Raw genomic sequence first — 16,000 nt, 5'->3', positions numbered from 1 at the left:
AACATTTAGGAAGTAGTCACATACTACTGTGGGGAGGGGCACTACAGAAAAATGTAGGATAGACAGACATGGTTAAATTTTTCACCCTTTAAATCAAAATGCACTCCTTTCCCAATAGTTTCCAAAAATCATCTTGTCTCAGCAAACACCAATGAAATGTAAAATGAGACCAGGAGAAATTTAGAGATCCATTGTGTCTTATTTTATCTTTAACACTTCAAATTCCAGGTAAAGTTTCAAATAAATAAATATAGGAGGAAGAGATTTGGTACTGTTGGTGTGTTACCACAATGGTGCCTAATACAGTGACCTTCTTTACTTTTTCCAGCCTACTGTCTCCATCTACTCAACCTCAGAGCATAACATTTCACATCATCTACCCTTACTGATATGTATTGCAAGACAACTGTATGACCAGCATGTTAAAAAATGAACACATAATGTATTGTACTCTACCCAATACAATACATCCCCAAGAGTAGGTCATCCATTATTTACTTCAGTCATAATGCAAGGATACATTAAAATTTAAAGAAATTTCCAACCTTCCAGGGCAAATATTCTCTCTCCAAGCGCTTCAACAATAGTAAGAAGAGCTAATTCATCTGAGACATTGAAGAAATGTTTTTCAGTAGGTTCACTTGCAATTGATTTTATTTCCTCCACAAATTTCTCTGTACTTAAATTTCCTCTGCTGTAGCTACCAAGAATCTAAGGCAATAAAAAAATGTCAAGAATATATTTTACGCATTATATTTTAAAGACACATTTTAGGCAGATTGTCAGTGCATACTGGGAAATAGTACCTTAGCTTAATTCAATCCACTTAACACTAGCCCTACAGTGTCAGAAAAGCACTTTTGGTAATATGAGATCATGAATATTAACTTTAAAGTTTGTCTACAAGTTGACGCAAACTCTCATGTTCCCTTAAAAAAACCCAGATTCTCACAAACATCACATTTAAAGGAAATATATATATATATATATATATCCATAAACCTCCATAGAAGTGTGAATTTAGAGTGGGAGTTCAAAAAAGCTCAACATGGCCCTAACTGTGTTCCCACTGATATCTTCAAGGAATGCACAGGTACATAGGGTGACCAGACATCCCATTTTTAAAGGGACAATCCCGTCTTTAAGACCTCCTGTAGGTGTCCTGAATTTTTTCTTAAAAACAGGCAAATTGTCCCATATTTTATGTCTCTCCCCCTCCCCCCATATCAGTACTGGCAGGTCCTGCTGCTGGCCAGATCCCTTCTTGTGAGCCGCCCGCCCACCAGTGGTGATTGAGGGGGTGGTCCAGTAGCTGACGATGGGGGCAGGCGTGTGCAAGGCTGGTGGAGGGACGAAGATGCAGTGTGCAGGGCTGGCCGCTCCCTCTGCTGGTCCATCAGCACAGCCCCTGCTGCATGCCAGCTCTCAGCCAGCAAGGCCCCACCCCCCGTCCTGTTTCCAGACAGCAGTGGCTGTGCATTGAGAGCTGCGGTGGCTGGTGAGTGTAGGCAGGTGCGAAGTGGCAGCGGGTTACATGATGCCTCTGCTGCCCACCCATCAGCCCTTTATGTGCCCCACCTCTCACTGTTCTCTCCCTGCTTTGCCCCATCATCTCCCCCAGCCTCGCTGCTCCTCCATATCCTCCCCGGCAGGACACATCCCGCTCCCAGCTGTGCGGAGAACCAGGCCCTGGTCGGACCGTTCAGCTCACCAACAGCCTGGCTGGCAGGCTCCTTCCTTCCCCCACTGCCTCTGGCTGGGCAGCACCCTGGAAAAGCCCAAGACCCTCTGGCCTATGGTGCTGGCCAGGAGGAGCCAAGCCCTGCATGTGCCAAAGCCCTGTCCAGTGCTGGCACAGGGAAGCTTCTCTGCCCCTCAGCTAAGTTCTGGAGTGGTGGTGGGGGAAGTGATTTCCAGCCTGTTTGTGCTCCGACCCTGCAGGCTTCACAGCAGCACCCCCGGGCAGGGGGCTTAGCATCCTCTTCATCCACCCTCCCCCTACCCTGGGTTCTGTCCTGTCCACAGGGAGCATGGGGTTTCTTCCATGCTGAGCTGGGTTTTTTGAAGCCCCTGCAGTTGCAAGGCCCTGGTGCACAATGCATCCTTAGGGCTTAATCCCTTCCTGCCTGTGCTGTAGCTGGGGGATCAGAGGCAGCTGGGTTATATCCGTGGCCAGCAGCAGCCTGGAGGTGTTAGCTGCCTTTCGACACTGTGTGGGAAGGACGGGAAAAGCTGCTTCCAGCCACACGGGAGTGTGTGTGGAGGGGAGAGATGAGCTCTGCAAAGACGGGGCCAGGTCATCCCTTCCCCCACTCCTCCTCCCCTGTGGCTGGAAGCAGCTCTCAGTTGCACAGTGCCGAAAAGCTGTTGCTGGCCACATTCTGGTGTGAACCATGGAAGAAATCTGGGGATGGGAGGCATGCAACCCTGTGCTTCCCCCACTCCTCCACGTGTTGCCTTGGGAAGACATGGTGCCAGGTGCCAGGAGAGGCAGGCCTGTCCTCGGGGCCCAGCCAGGCATGGAGGGCAGAGAGCGCCAGGCAGGGAGGGTCGGTCGGTCACCCCACACCCCAGTGTCAAAGAGTTGTATGTGAGTGTGTGTGTCACCTTTCCCCGTGTGAACCCGAAAGCCTTAAAGATAAGAAGGTATATAAAAAGAATCCAACTACGCAGTATTGCTTTTTAACAGGGGCTCAGTCAACTTGATGTTAATTTGAACGTTTATGCTGCTTATTTCCAATTGATTTCTTTTGAACTCACTTGAATATGAGTAATTTTACCAGATGTCCCATATTCAGCATAGGGAAATATGGTCACCCTACAGTTACACCAAGGCCTAGCTTTTCTGAAAATATCAGCCATATCCACCACAACAATCACGTGTTGTAACTGCTGTTACCCTCATCCTTCCCTATATCCTACAACATTTCTAAATCACCATTGAGTTACATCGTAATTCAGGCCACAACCCTACATGGGATGCACAATTTTAGTGAGGTCCTGTACAGGTGCAAGGGTCTATGAGCTCATACCACATTGCGGTATCAAGGCCATAGATTGTATGCCCTTTGGGGGCAGGAATACTCTCTTTTAATTAAGTGCCATGAAAATTTATTGCATTATAAAAATAAACAACAATAATGGGCACTTCTTTGCAGTGCTAATGACTAGACTCTAGAGAATGGTACTGGAAATCAGGACCTATGTTCTGTTCCCCGCTCTGTTGCCAACTTTGCAAGGTCTTTGTCAATTATGTAACCTCTCCATACCTCAGTTTACTCAACTGCAAAATGGGAACTTCCTTAATTCACGGGGATGTTGTGAAGGTTAATTAACAGAGCTTTCTAAAGCACTCTTAGATTCTTGGATAAAATTTGCCCTGTGGATTACAGTATTATTTACTACAAGCGATGGGCCAAAAACTTACCTCCAGATCCTAATTCCTCTGGCCTTTGGAGAAGTACAGATCCAGATAGAGACCTGAATTTTGCTAGAGCCCACCAATAACTATGACATTTTAGCTCCACATGGGATTTTTAATTTGGTGAACTCTTGCTTAATGAAGGAAACCATCACCAAAGCTTCACGTGTTACCACCTGCCACTATTAAAACACTGGCAGCCTAAAACCAAATATTGTTTCCTCCTTTAAAACCTGTGATTTGTGCCATTTAGTTACACTGATGTTTAATATTTAAACAATTAGCAGTGAGCTGCTTGGCCTTGCAGGAACAGTATTTCCTGATAGTATTGTTCATGACTCGGGGGTAGCAGGGAAATAGATTCTTGGATCTGGCAGTTATCTGCTCTGCTTACGAAACCTGGAAGCAATACAACTGTGGTGTTCCTGTTAGGATCAGTAAAGAGAAATGTGATCGTGAAGAGGGATTAAAAATAAACTTTCTAAAAAAATCAACTAGTTAAATATGAGACCTAATATATAGTTACAGTAGATAGTTCACACACAAAAATATTTAAGGACCTCATGTTTCTCTGTGTAGGTTATTTTCACATAGGGAATAAAATCTCAAATTTCATCTTCATTCTCTCCTGGCTTATTGGGTTTGCCCCCCTTCATGAGAGAGGCATCTTCAGTATCCTAATTGCGTATATCAATGAGGAATAAAATGATTAAAAACTTGATAGAGTCTCTTAAGAAGTTGCTGGATGATTCAGACTAATCCACTCAATTCACTTTTGCTCTTAACAAATAGATTACACACACACATACACAGAGGATGAATGGATCTGCTTTTTCTGATGTATTATAAAATTTGAAAGATATATTTTATGTTCTTTAAGTTTCTCTTCTTTCCCCCTCTCTCTTGAGCAATTATAGCTCCATAACGATGCTGTGAAATAAACTTTTTAACAGGCATTACAATTTAAAAAATGAAACATGCTTTTAAGATCTAAATTTCCCTGTATCATTTCACTTACAGCAATAGAAAATCTCTGAATGTTTTCATGTTCACAGTCCTCAATCACGTCTGCTAATTTGTAGCTGTCATGTGATTCCCCGTCAGTCACAATAACCATTACTTTCTTTACTCCTCTTCGTGCACCCCGAGCCTCAGTGAACGCCTCTTTCCTTTAGGGAACACACAGAAAATACAGAAAAGCAAAACACCACTCTGATTTCACAGAATTTTTAAAAAATGGATCAGAGACTAAATTACTTGCTATCAACCAATAAACAGAAGGGAGACATAAATGCTTAATCTGATCAAATGTTAATATAAATGCCAATTATTATTATAACAGTCTTTAGCCAAAGATTTTTACAAACTAATTAATTATTCATTAATTAATGTTTCACCGTGTAATAAAACCATAGGGACAGCACAGTCATCAACTAAACTCATCTACAGTGTGCCTAGAAAATGAAGTCCAGGACTTTCAGTTCCAAAACCACAGGTTTCTGCGGCTTGTATCGAAGGAGGATATCTGGTAAATGCACTGTCTCTTGTTTGCAGCCGCAGATTCTTTAAATAGGTGAGAAGGTCATCCAACTATCTAGTAATTACTTGCCAATACTTGGGTCAGGTAATCAGAATGAGATTAATAGTCACACCAGTAGCTGTCTGAAGATGGACAATGAATTGTTCTATAAGAATATGGCAATCCTGATAAGACAGAAAAACAAACATTAGACAGAAAGGAGAAGAGAAGAAAGAAGAACATAACGGATGGAATTTTCAAAGTTCTCAGAACTGGCCTAATTCTGATCCCGTTGTAGACAAAGTATACAACGTATTTTGTTGTGGCTGCATTGCTGTATTCTTCTGAGACACTGCATAATCCATCTCCAATCAGCTATGTTGTGCTACTATTGTTATTGTAAATCTTGTTTCTAATTACCTGACCCAGAGCTGTTGGGCAACCTTCCTACCCACTGTAAAGTATCTGTGTATGTAAATAACATACAACATGTTCACCAGCTATTCTTGTTTGAAGAATGTAGCAGTATACATTGTCTTTAATGGGAGCCAAGCTAGATCAATGTTGAATACTTTTGAAAATCTCACCCCTACATTCCTTTCTCTTTCTTTTATGTGTACTGTGATCTCTGTCTCTTTCAGTTACCTCACAGCCTAGCCTGATGGATTCACAGTGCTGATCAAACAGCTGTCCACATCAGTTGTATGAAAGTCCAATTTTGCATTTATTGTCTATCCAGCAGAAGCCAGAATTCATGTATTGCAGGTAAGGGAGGATTCCTAAAGTAACAGTATTCAGAAAAAAGAACTTTAAGTCTCCCTGCATGCTCAGTGTTTGAGAGCCAGTACTTTCAGAAGCTTCTGATGCTCAGCATCCAATAGAATTACAGATTCTTCTACGTTTGGCTCTGAGAGAATGTCTCTTACAGCTTTCTACTACAGGATTTGTTTTACTGAAGAGTACCACAGTACTAAGCAGAGCAACAGAAGCAGAAACATCAGTACAAATCCCTGTACCACTCAGCTTTAGAAGTACCCATGACTGTTGCTGTACTCATTAACCTTCCCTTCAGTGAGCTTGCTTCCTCCTTCCCCCTCTCCCATTTGAATGCTTTGATCCTGATTGAAATGGGATGTTAAGGTATGAGGAGGAGATGAGGTCTGAATAAAGTACAGAAGAGAACAAAATAATGTAATAAATTGCATTGTCAAGGGGCTTTTTGGTAGATTGCGATGTTATTAAATACAATAATAGAACAATTAAAGCAGATGGTGTCACTCTAGAAGCTATATAGACAGACTCCTTAGACAGGTATATCTGTGCCCTGTCTGTAGGTAGAGAGGGAGATAAAGAGATAGACAGACAAAGAATACTAAGTATCACTGTTCAACTCCCATTTTTTTCACCCAAATTCCCTCTACACTTAACAAAAATAAGATATAAAAAACAAAATTTATATAAGAAAAAATAAAAAGAACATTTACCACAGCATGGGAAAAATTAAAAATATAAATCTTTCATATACACAAAGTTGCATGTGTTATACAGATAATTACATATGGCATAAGGATGTGTTAAATAGAGCTGGGTGACATTTTTTAGCCCAAACTATTTTTCAATAAATAATGCAGCTCTGGCGACATCACAATATTTTGTGAATTCATGTAAATTTTGCTGACTTGTTTATTTAGAAAAAACAAAATTCTGGAAAAATCAAAATGTTTCATTTTGACATTTTTTAAATGAAACGTTTCAATTTTTCAGTTTCGAATGAATTTTTGTTTCTAAATTGCCTTTAATTTTATTTTAAAAATTCAAAAACTTTTAAAAATGGTCAGCATCAAAAGAAATATTTTCATTTTGTCAAAATGATTTTTTAAAATTTTCTATTTACTGAACCAAAATTGGTTTTGGCTCTACTCTAAATTTACTCCTTATTTAAATTAAATCTACTACTAAAAAACTCCATTATTCACCTAGCTTTAGTATTAAGCCTAAATAGACAAAAAGCTAGAAATGATCATCATACCAAAAGTAAACAGAAGAAACTCATTCCAATAAATTTGAAATTTCTCCCTCTTTCCGTCCTTTCAAAATTAGGCAGAACCCCAAGCAGCCAGCTAATGAGCAGATGAATGGAAAAAGAGGAGATGCACAGAAGGAACTTTGAAACTTATTTTACTATATATACAAAGGTAAATTTTTAGCACTATAAAGTACATACTTCAGATGTGAAACCTCTAGACTCCTTGGGAATAGCAGGTTCAAATCCTGGTAGATTCAATTCATCCCTATATCCTTCTGAGGAAGTTAAATTAACACTACAATTAAACCTGTAATTTACTGTATGGAGGTATTTTAGACCAGATTTTAAAAAACAAATTAACCTGTTCTGCATGGTTAGGAAAGATCCCTCAGCACTTTGCTTAAGTCTGGGGGGTTGTTCAGTGTGTCTGCTCTGTGCTAAATGACAGGTTTCAGAGTAGCAGCCGTGTTAGTCTGTATTTGCAAAAAGAAAAGGAGTACTTGTGGCACTTTAGAGACTAACAAATTTATTTGAGCATAAGCTTTCGTGAGCTACAGCTCACTTCATCGGATGCATTCGATGAAGTGAGCTGTAGCTCACGAAAGCTTACGCTCACATAAATTAGTTAGTCTCTAAGGTGCCACAAGTACTCCTTTTCTTTTTGCTCTGTGCTGGTTCACTGCTTCCCACTACCCAAGAGGTGGCTGCAGTTGTGAGGGACTAAATGAGAACTGTTGTAGAGGCAGGACAAAATCAGGACTTTTTGTCCATATCTCCTTCTAAAACTTTGTTGGTTCAGATACAATGGAACCCAGATGCAAACTGCCCTAGATTTTGATTTGCAAAATCAAAATCTATAAAAAACAAATCTACAAACACATCTGATTTTATTCATCTCCACTGTAACTTATCCATACTTTATAAAATAGTATGCACTTACCTTGCTGTATCTATTCCAAGGGCTGTCATAGTTTGTGCTCCACCTCTTTGCTTTATCGCCTTGGCTGCAATCAGTGCATCATCTGTTGTCATGTAAGTATTGAGGTTAAATTCATGGACTACCTTTTGCCCATATTGAACAATTCCAATCTGAAACAAGCAATTTTTGTTAAAAAAATGTCCTTAATAATGAATATTTTTGCGATCATCAGTCTCTCTCAATGGGTTAAATACATTCCTGTGCTGAAGGCCGGGCAAGGAGTATGGACAACACAAGTCCTGGGTAGAGCTGTGTGAGTAACTGATTGGCAGGCAAAAAAATCAGGAAAAAAAATCATCAGGTGAACTCAAAATGAAAACATTTCAAAATTTTCAATAAAACAAAAAAAGGAAAAATAATTATTCAGGCCTAATGAAATGTTTTGTGCAACCCCAAATTAAACATTGTATTTATTTTTTGAGCTTTAAAAACCTTTTTAAAAATAAAATTGAAGTTTTTTTAAAGAATAATTTTGAATAAAAAAATTAAAACATTTCATTTAGAAAATGTCAAAACAAAACATTTAGACTTTTTCAGAATTTTTTTCTTTTTTGTTTCAGCCAAAACAATTCAGTGAATTTAACACATATTCATAAGATGTTTAGGTTGACCTGAAGATGCTTTTTTCTGGCAAAAAGAATTGCATCCAAAAAATTTCACTCACTTCTAGTCCTGGGGTAAATTTCTCCTAAGATAAATACATAGTTTGTATGTGAGTAGATATGGTTGGAAAACAACTATTGTGTTTCACAAAACATACTGAGTTTTCAAAATTTGGTTTTTGAATCTTTCACAAAAGGGGTGGGAGGTTAGGAGGAGCAAGACCCACCCCAGTATAATGAATAGCCTGGTGGTTAGGCCATTGACCAACGGGTTAGGAGACTCAGATTCAAGTCTGATTTAGGATAGAAAAACTGGGATAGAAAAACCCTGGTTTGAATCCAGAGCCAGGCCAGTGTCTTAACTACCATGTTTTAGAGAGTCTCCCTCTCATCAGTTTTGTTTAAAAAAAAAATTGTCTAGCTCTACAGGTGAGCTTACACAACTGCCGATGGAGTAAGAGGACATATTTCACATCCAATAATGCTAATGCTTTTAAAATATATAGCAGGATTGTCTGGCTATGTAGACTCCCTCCTCAGGCCCTTCGTTACCAGCACTCCCAGCTATCTTAGAGACACCACTGACTTCCTGAGGAAACTACAGTCCATTGGTGATCTTCCTAAAAACACCATCCTAGCCACTATGGATGTAGAAGCCCTCTGCACCAACATTCCACACAAAGATGGACTACAAGCCGTCAGGAACAGTATCCCCGATACTGTCACAGCTAACCTGGTGGCTGAACTTTGTGACTTTGTCCTCACCCATAACTATTTCACATTTGGTGACAATGTATACCTTCAAATCAGCGGCACTGCGATGGGTACCCGCATGGCCCCACAGTATGCCAACATTTTTATGGCTGACTTAGAACAACGCTTCCTCAGCTCTCGTCCCCTAATGCCCCTACTTTACTTGCGCTACATTGATGACATCTTCATCATCTGGACCCATGGAAAAGAAGCTCTTGAGGAATTCCACCATGATTTCAACAATTTCCATCCCACCATCAACCTCAGCCTGGACCAGTCCACACAAGAGATCCACTTCCTGGACACTATGGTGCTAATAAGCGATGGTCACATAAACACCACCCTATATCGGAAACCTACTGACCGCTATTCCTACCTACATGCCTCTAGCTTTCATCCAGATCATACCACTCGATCCATTGATTACAACCAAGCGCTACGATATAACCGCATTTGCTCCAACCCCTCAGACAGAGACAAACACCTACAAGATCTCTATCATGCATTCCTACAACTACAATACCCACCTGCCGAAGTGAAGAAACAGATTGACAGAGCCAGAAGAGTACCCAGAAGTCAACTACTACAGGACAGGCCCAACAAAGAAAATAACAGAACGCCACTAGCCATCACCTTCAGCCCCCAACTAAAACCTCTCCAACGCATCATCAAGGATCTACAACCTATCCTGAAGGACGACCCATCACTCTCACAGATCTTGGGAGACAGGCCAGTCCTTGCTTACAGACAGCCCCCCAATCTGAAGCAAATACTCACCAGCAACCACACACCACACAACAGAACCACTAACCCAGGAACCTATCCTTGCAACAAAGCCCGTTGCCAACTCTGTCCACATATCTATTCAGGGGATACCATCATAGGGCCTAATCACATCAGCCACACTATCAGAGGCTCGTTCACCTGCGCATCTACCAATGTGATATATGCCATCATGTGCCAGCAATGCCCCTCTGCCATGTACATTGGCCAAACTGGACAGTCTCTACGTAAAAGAATGAATGGACACAAATCAGACGTCAAGAATTATAACATTCAAAAACCAGTTGGAGAACACTTCAATCTCTCTGGTCACTCGATCACAGACCTAAGAGTGGCTATCCTTCAACAAAAAAGCTTCAAAAAGAGACTCCAACGAGAGACTGCTGAATTGGAATTAATTTGCAAACTGGATACAATTAACTTAGGCTTGAATAGAGACTGGGAATGGATGAGTCATTACACAAAGTAAAACTATTTCCCCATGATATTTCTCCCCCCCACCCCACCCCCCACTGTTCCTCAGATATTCTTGTTAACTGCTGGAAATAGCCTACCTTGCTTGTCACCATGAAAGGTTTTCCTCCTTTCCCCCCTGCTGCTGGTGATGGCTTATCTTAAGTGATCACTCTCCTTACAGTTTTCAGAGTAGCAGCCGTGTTAGTCTGTATTCACAAAAAGAAAAGGAGTACTTGTGGCACCTTAGAGACTAACAAATTTATTAGAGCATAAGCTTTCGTGAGCTACAGCTCACTTCATCGGATGCATTGAGCTGTAGCTCGCGAAAGCTTATGCTCTAATAAATTTGTTAGTCTCTAAGGTGCCACAAGTACTCCTTTTCTTTCTCCTTACAGTGTGTATGATAAACCCATTGTTTCATGTTCTCTGTGTGTGTGTATATAAATCTCTCCTCTGTTTTTTCCACCAAATGCATCCGATGAAGTGAGCTGTAGCTCACGAAAGCTTATGCTCTAATAAATTTGTTAGTCTCTAAGGTGCCACAAGTACTCCTTTTCTTTTTGCGAATACAGACTAACATGGCTGCTACTCTGAAACCTTATATCCAATATATCATTTATACTAAACCTAGAGCAGAAGTATCACTCAGCTGATGTTTTCAGGCCCCAGCATGAGATGAAGATTACAGTGATCTTTAGCTTGATCAAGAGCACACTGCTCTCTGATTTAAGGGACAGCAGGGAGGGTAGTCCAGGCTCAGGCCATTCTCCCAGCAGGACGTAAGACAAACCAATAGATTCTTTATATCTGACATGTGCAAGAGGGGAGAAATTGAATAAAATGGCAGCTCCTGGAAAGAAGGAAAACCCAAGAAGACCTCAGCTGGACAAGTCTTTGTGTGAGAGATTGACACACTGAATTACAGCCAGTGTGCAAATGCCTGAGGGAACCTACTGCAAAAACAGAATGTAAAATAAAAAAAGATAAGCAATATTCCTAAATATTAATTAATTTCCTGCATTCATCTCAGTGTCTTTAATGTTTTGGCAGGTTCTTGACTGTTTTTACTGGGAAAAATCCACACTATATTCCATTAGCATATTTCAATTTTATGTTAAGCTTTACGATTTACTGGTGTTATTTAGGGCAATGCACTATTATGTGGCATATTTATATTTTGCCCATCTATTATTAAAAGCTCTGTAACATTTAGGTATTGGGAATCATAAGACTTCTATAATGTTTATACAGTCATATTATTTTATAGGTGGCTTGGTGTGTGTTTTAGACTTGCTTTATAGATGTGTTTCTGAGACAATTTTACAACATTTCCGTCGGCTGTGAAAAGGTTTTGTTTACTAGCATTCACACTGATGATGCTATAATGGGATAAATAGCCTATACTGTGATAAAATAAACATTGACACTGTAATAGTCTTATTAACCCCATGGTCCTGCTAGCAGTATGATTATAAAGGGATATGACAATAACAGAGAATCCTAACATCACCTTTAACTTCTGCAACTCAGATTTGCTTGCTTTTTCTAAAGGAAGGATATACATAAGTTCACCCCATTAAGATAAGTTGCACCCTTTTAAAATTGCCTCTAAAAATGTGCCCTTCTGCTCCTGTAATGAGGAATATCCAGGGGCTGTGAGCCCCTGTGGATTCTGCACAATGTGTATCTCTTGTTTAGGTTATACAAAAGACTGAGGCACACATGGCATTTACTGCTCATAGAAGATGTGTGGCTAAAACTGTATCCCTTGTCAAAGATTAAATTCTGAACCCTTTGCCTCCGATGCACCTAATTTTGTGACATGTGTTTTAACTGCAGTTGAAGGAGGAATGTACCCAGTCAAAGGAAGCTGGCTTTCAGTGATTTCTTTTTCTTAGATAAGACCATTAAACCCATGATGGAGCTTCATCCCCCCTTATCTTCCATTTCATGTGGTAGCAGCCAATAAATTGGTACATGGAAATTAGCTCTATTCAATCATGATCTGGCTCTTGCATCTAAAATAATTCCAGTGAGGTACTGTGAATATTTTAATTTGAGGGGCTCTCAAAACTTTCCCCATTCACCTGTGATAAACTTAAAAGGTCACATCCCTATTCCCTACTTGGTTGTATTTTCATTGCTCTAGCAGCACAAAGGGAACAGAAGCTTGTTTCAGCAATCAGCTGTGGATTCCCTTGTGTTTTAAGGAATCCCTGGGTGGCATAAAGCTGGTATAGCCAGCTCCATGCCATCTGCTCTTGGTCCTCCTAGTGCAGGGGACAGGTCAAGAGCATGCTGGGGCCATGAATGAGTATAGGCAGAGCAAGCTGCACTCCAGCAAACCTAGGCTGATGGAATGATTCCCAGGAGACTATTACTGCCTGCACAAATAAGATCACAGCATTGAGGCTGCTCTAATTTGCAGTAGGGTCCATATTGGCCCCTGGAAGCTCTCGGGATCAGGGAAGCAGAAAGGATGCTGGCTGCCACATATACCACCCCACTCCAGGAATGTCCTACGTATGTAGGGGTGCTTGTTTTTTCAGAGAAGAGGGGCAACAGACTAAGGAATTGATTCATTTGTTTTCCCTCTTCAAAGAAAATCATGCCCATAACCATGGAATGAAACAGCACCTCTTGACAAATGTATACTAAGAGCATTTGCTGAAAATGTTTACACTTTGTTTCTGAAAATCACACTGTGTATGTTGATAGTATAGCACATCATTCAGCTTGTAAAATATGAAGGAAGAAGAGGTGATGACGTTTTGGGAGTTCTGAGGAATCCTGCCCTGGGAGAATTTTTGAAAAAACCTGCCATCTGGCACAATCTAGTCCAAGGTGTCAAGGGTACATCATCTCTGGCAGGGATAATTTTCTGGTTTTCAAAAAAAATTGTTACAGTCTTTGGCAAAGTGACAGAATCAGTTCCACCTTTTAAAATTAGACATAAATCTCTATTGTAATAGGAATCATAGAATCATAGAATATGGAATGGAAGGTTGGGCTTTTGGGGGCTTTTATACTGAGCACACATCTGACTGATGTAACCTTGCCTTAGTGGGACCATGATCCTGTCCAAACCCCCATACCTCATCAGACTACTAATCCCAATCTTACATATAATATGAGTCTTGATTTGCTTGGTTTACATATGTGAACTAGGATCCTATTAGTTGGGGGGCGGTATTTCTGTGTTGCCTGAGAAAAACTAACATTTTTCCTCCCAGCTTTACTGACCACAGCTTATTGAACATGTTTTTTAACTCATGACTTATTGAACATGTCTTTTTCCTCTTCCCTTACATTCCACACATTTTTATTTTCCATGAGGGAATGGTTCTCTAATTGTCCCAAGTTCCTGTGCAAAAGCGCTGTAAGACCATTCAAGGAAAAGTTCTATGTTCTGCGTGACCGTTCTATTTTAAGAAAAAACTTTTTTGTGGCAATATATATTGTTGTTCCTTCTATTAATAAATATCGTCCCTTGTTTGAAGTATATAAGTTAGCTGTCCTCATAAATATACATGGAAACAACTGTATTCCTAAAAAAACAAAACAAAACAGTAAAATTTAAAGCAATGAAATGCCAGGACATTTCTCACTGGGATGTGGAGGAGGGAGAGAAAGAAAATTATTGGTTTTAGCCAACTTATTTGAGATGAGATTAAAAACTGAAAAAGCTTGGAAAGCAATAACAGATGGTCCATTTTTATGGATATAGAACCAGCTGAACTTTCCTCAGTAATGACACAGTCTGATTTAGTCCATGGCATTTTGTTTGGTCTATCTTGCCCCTAATGAGTCAAACATAATGATCTTTAAGCCACCACTAAATCCTCCCTTCATACAAAACCTCCTTAATGCCACAATATTTTTTATACATTTAATGCCCTTTCTGTCTTTTGGAAATAAAAGTGATCATTAAGATACCACGGGGCATGTTTTATTAGCCCATTGATTCAGCCCGGTGGGGGGCATCGTGAGGCACAAGGCACTTGCCCATAGCCCCCAAATTGTGAATTAATGCAGCAATAAAATAGGCCTGGGAGTCTTTTAAAATCATTGTAATGTGGCTCCAAAGTTCTAATGAAACTTCTTTTGCTGTTAGCCATAGGCTTGTGCCACAGGAAATAGCTCAGACAGGAGGGAAAAAAAGAACTTGTATGAAAAAGGTAGTAATGCTTTCCCCCTTTATTCATGACCTGCATTTTAACTTTCTCTTTGCTTTGCAGCTTCTCACCCCACTCCCCATTTTAATTGTTTCTTTCCTCCTATTTCTCCTTCTCATCCTATGTTCTCCACAACCCTTTCCCTCCCCTCCGCCCCCTCGCATATTCCTTCAGTTCTCTTCCCACCATTCAGAAAAAGCAACCGCACTTGGCCCACCCACTTGAGCAGCTCTGATGATCGCATGATCAGCAAGAGCGATGTCACCTTTCAGTTTGAGTTTGGGATACCATGATTGCTTCTCAAGTGGCCAAACTTCAAAGGAGAATGCCACATTTCTCCTTCATTTCGGCTTCTGTTCTCATCAGCCATGGCTGAGACAACTGGGCTGCTTTGAACTCCGGCAGCTGGGCTGCTTTTGAGCTGAACTCTTACATCTGATGCTGAACAAGGAAACATACATTATGTGTCTGATGTACAAGTACAACTTAAAAGCAGGCCAGCTGCCTCAGAAACTGTGCTGAGCACTCTGCTCAGTTAAGGAAAGAGAGAGGAGAAGGAGGAAGTTCTTGTGCGAAAAACATATACAGCAATCTTTGGCTCTTTGTACCTGAATGTTTTAGCTATTGCTTTAAAATATCATTCTAAAATAGAGAATGGAGGACTTTTTCTCTTTCCCTTTTACTCCATTCCTTTCTTAGTTATAGTGAGAAGATGAAATCTATCTAGCTATAACTGTGATGACCATTTTTTCATGGAGGAGATAAACCAAAACGCCCCAAGCAGACAATCAGAAAATGGTTTTGTAAAATTAATAGCCAAAGCCTTATTATAAATTCGTTCTAAACTACAGTGTACAGCAGTGACCCAATTCTCCTTTCACTTGTGGAACACTGGGCTTGAAATCAGTGTAACTCCATAGATTTCAAAGTGCTCAGAAATTATAGTGATGGAGGCAGTTGTACAAATCCAATCTGATCCAATCACATAGAATTTAAAGCAGTGTGAGTGAGAGTAAAATAAGGCCTACATGTTTAAAAATATAGATAACAGGGGCAGAAGGCCCAGCCACACTCCTCTTGGCCATAGGCAGCGAGGGAAAAGGAGGAGAGATCCTGGCCATTCTTGGGGAAGGGGAGGGGTGGAGGAGAAGTCCTGGCCAGTCAGGGTCTCTCCAGTGGGAAGTAAGGGGAGATGTTCCAGCTGGTCCAGGTCTCTGGGGAGGGGAGAAATCCTGGTGGTTCTGGTCTCTCCAAGGAGAGTGGAGGGGTGGGAGTGGCAGGGGGGA

General features: G+C 40.6%; 1 protein-coding gene and 1 long non-coding RNA gene across 2 annotated transcripts in view; one reads left to right on the top strand and one right to left on the bottom strand.

Annotated features, from left to right (window-relative positions):
- ITGA1 (integrin subunit alpha 1) overlaps positions 1–16,000 on the bottom strand; it is a 129,537-nt gene that overhangs the window by 59,475 nt on the left and 54,062 nt on the right. Inside the window, exons 7-9 of the mRNA XM_043514359.1 lie at positions 7,907–8,055; positions 4,440–4,590; positions 546–711 (exon numbers count right to left, since the gene is read on the bottom strand). Of these exons, the coding sequence (XP_043370294.1) occupies positions 546–711; positions 4,440–4,590; positions 7,907–8,055 (466 nt within the window). The remainder of the gene's footprint in view (positions 1–545; positions 712–4,439; positions 4,591–7,906; positions 8,056–16,000) is intronic.
- LOC119855670 overlaps positions 5,588–16,000 on the top strand; it is a 31,035-nt gene continuing 20,622 nt past the window's right edge. Inside the window, exons 1-2 of the long non-coding RNA XR_005292997.2 lie at positions 5,588–5,705; positions 7,041–7,135. This is a non-coding gene — a long non-coding RNA (uncharacterized LOC119855670). The remainder of the gene's footprint in view (positions 5,706–7,040; positions 7,136–16,000) is intronic.

The sequence above is a fragment of the Dermochelys coriacea genome, chromosome 5 (assembly GCF_009764565.3).
Source record: "Dermochelys coriacea isolate rDerCor1 chromosome 5, rDerCor1.pri.v4, whole genome shotgun sequence".
NCBI classification, from domain to species: domain Eukaryota; kingdom Metazoa; phylum Chordata; order Testudines; family Dermochelyidae; genus Dermochelys; species Dermochelys coriacea.
Note: the sequence above shows the minus strand (reverse complement) of the source record. Positions and strands in the feature narration are given on the sequence as shown.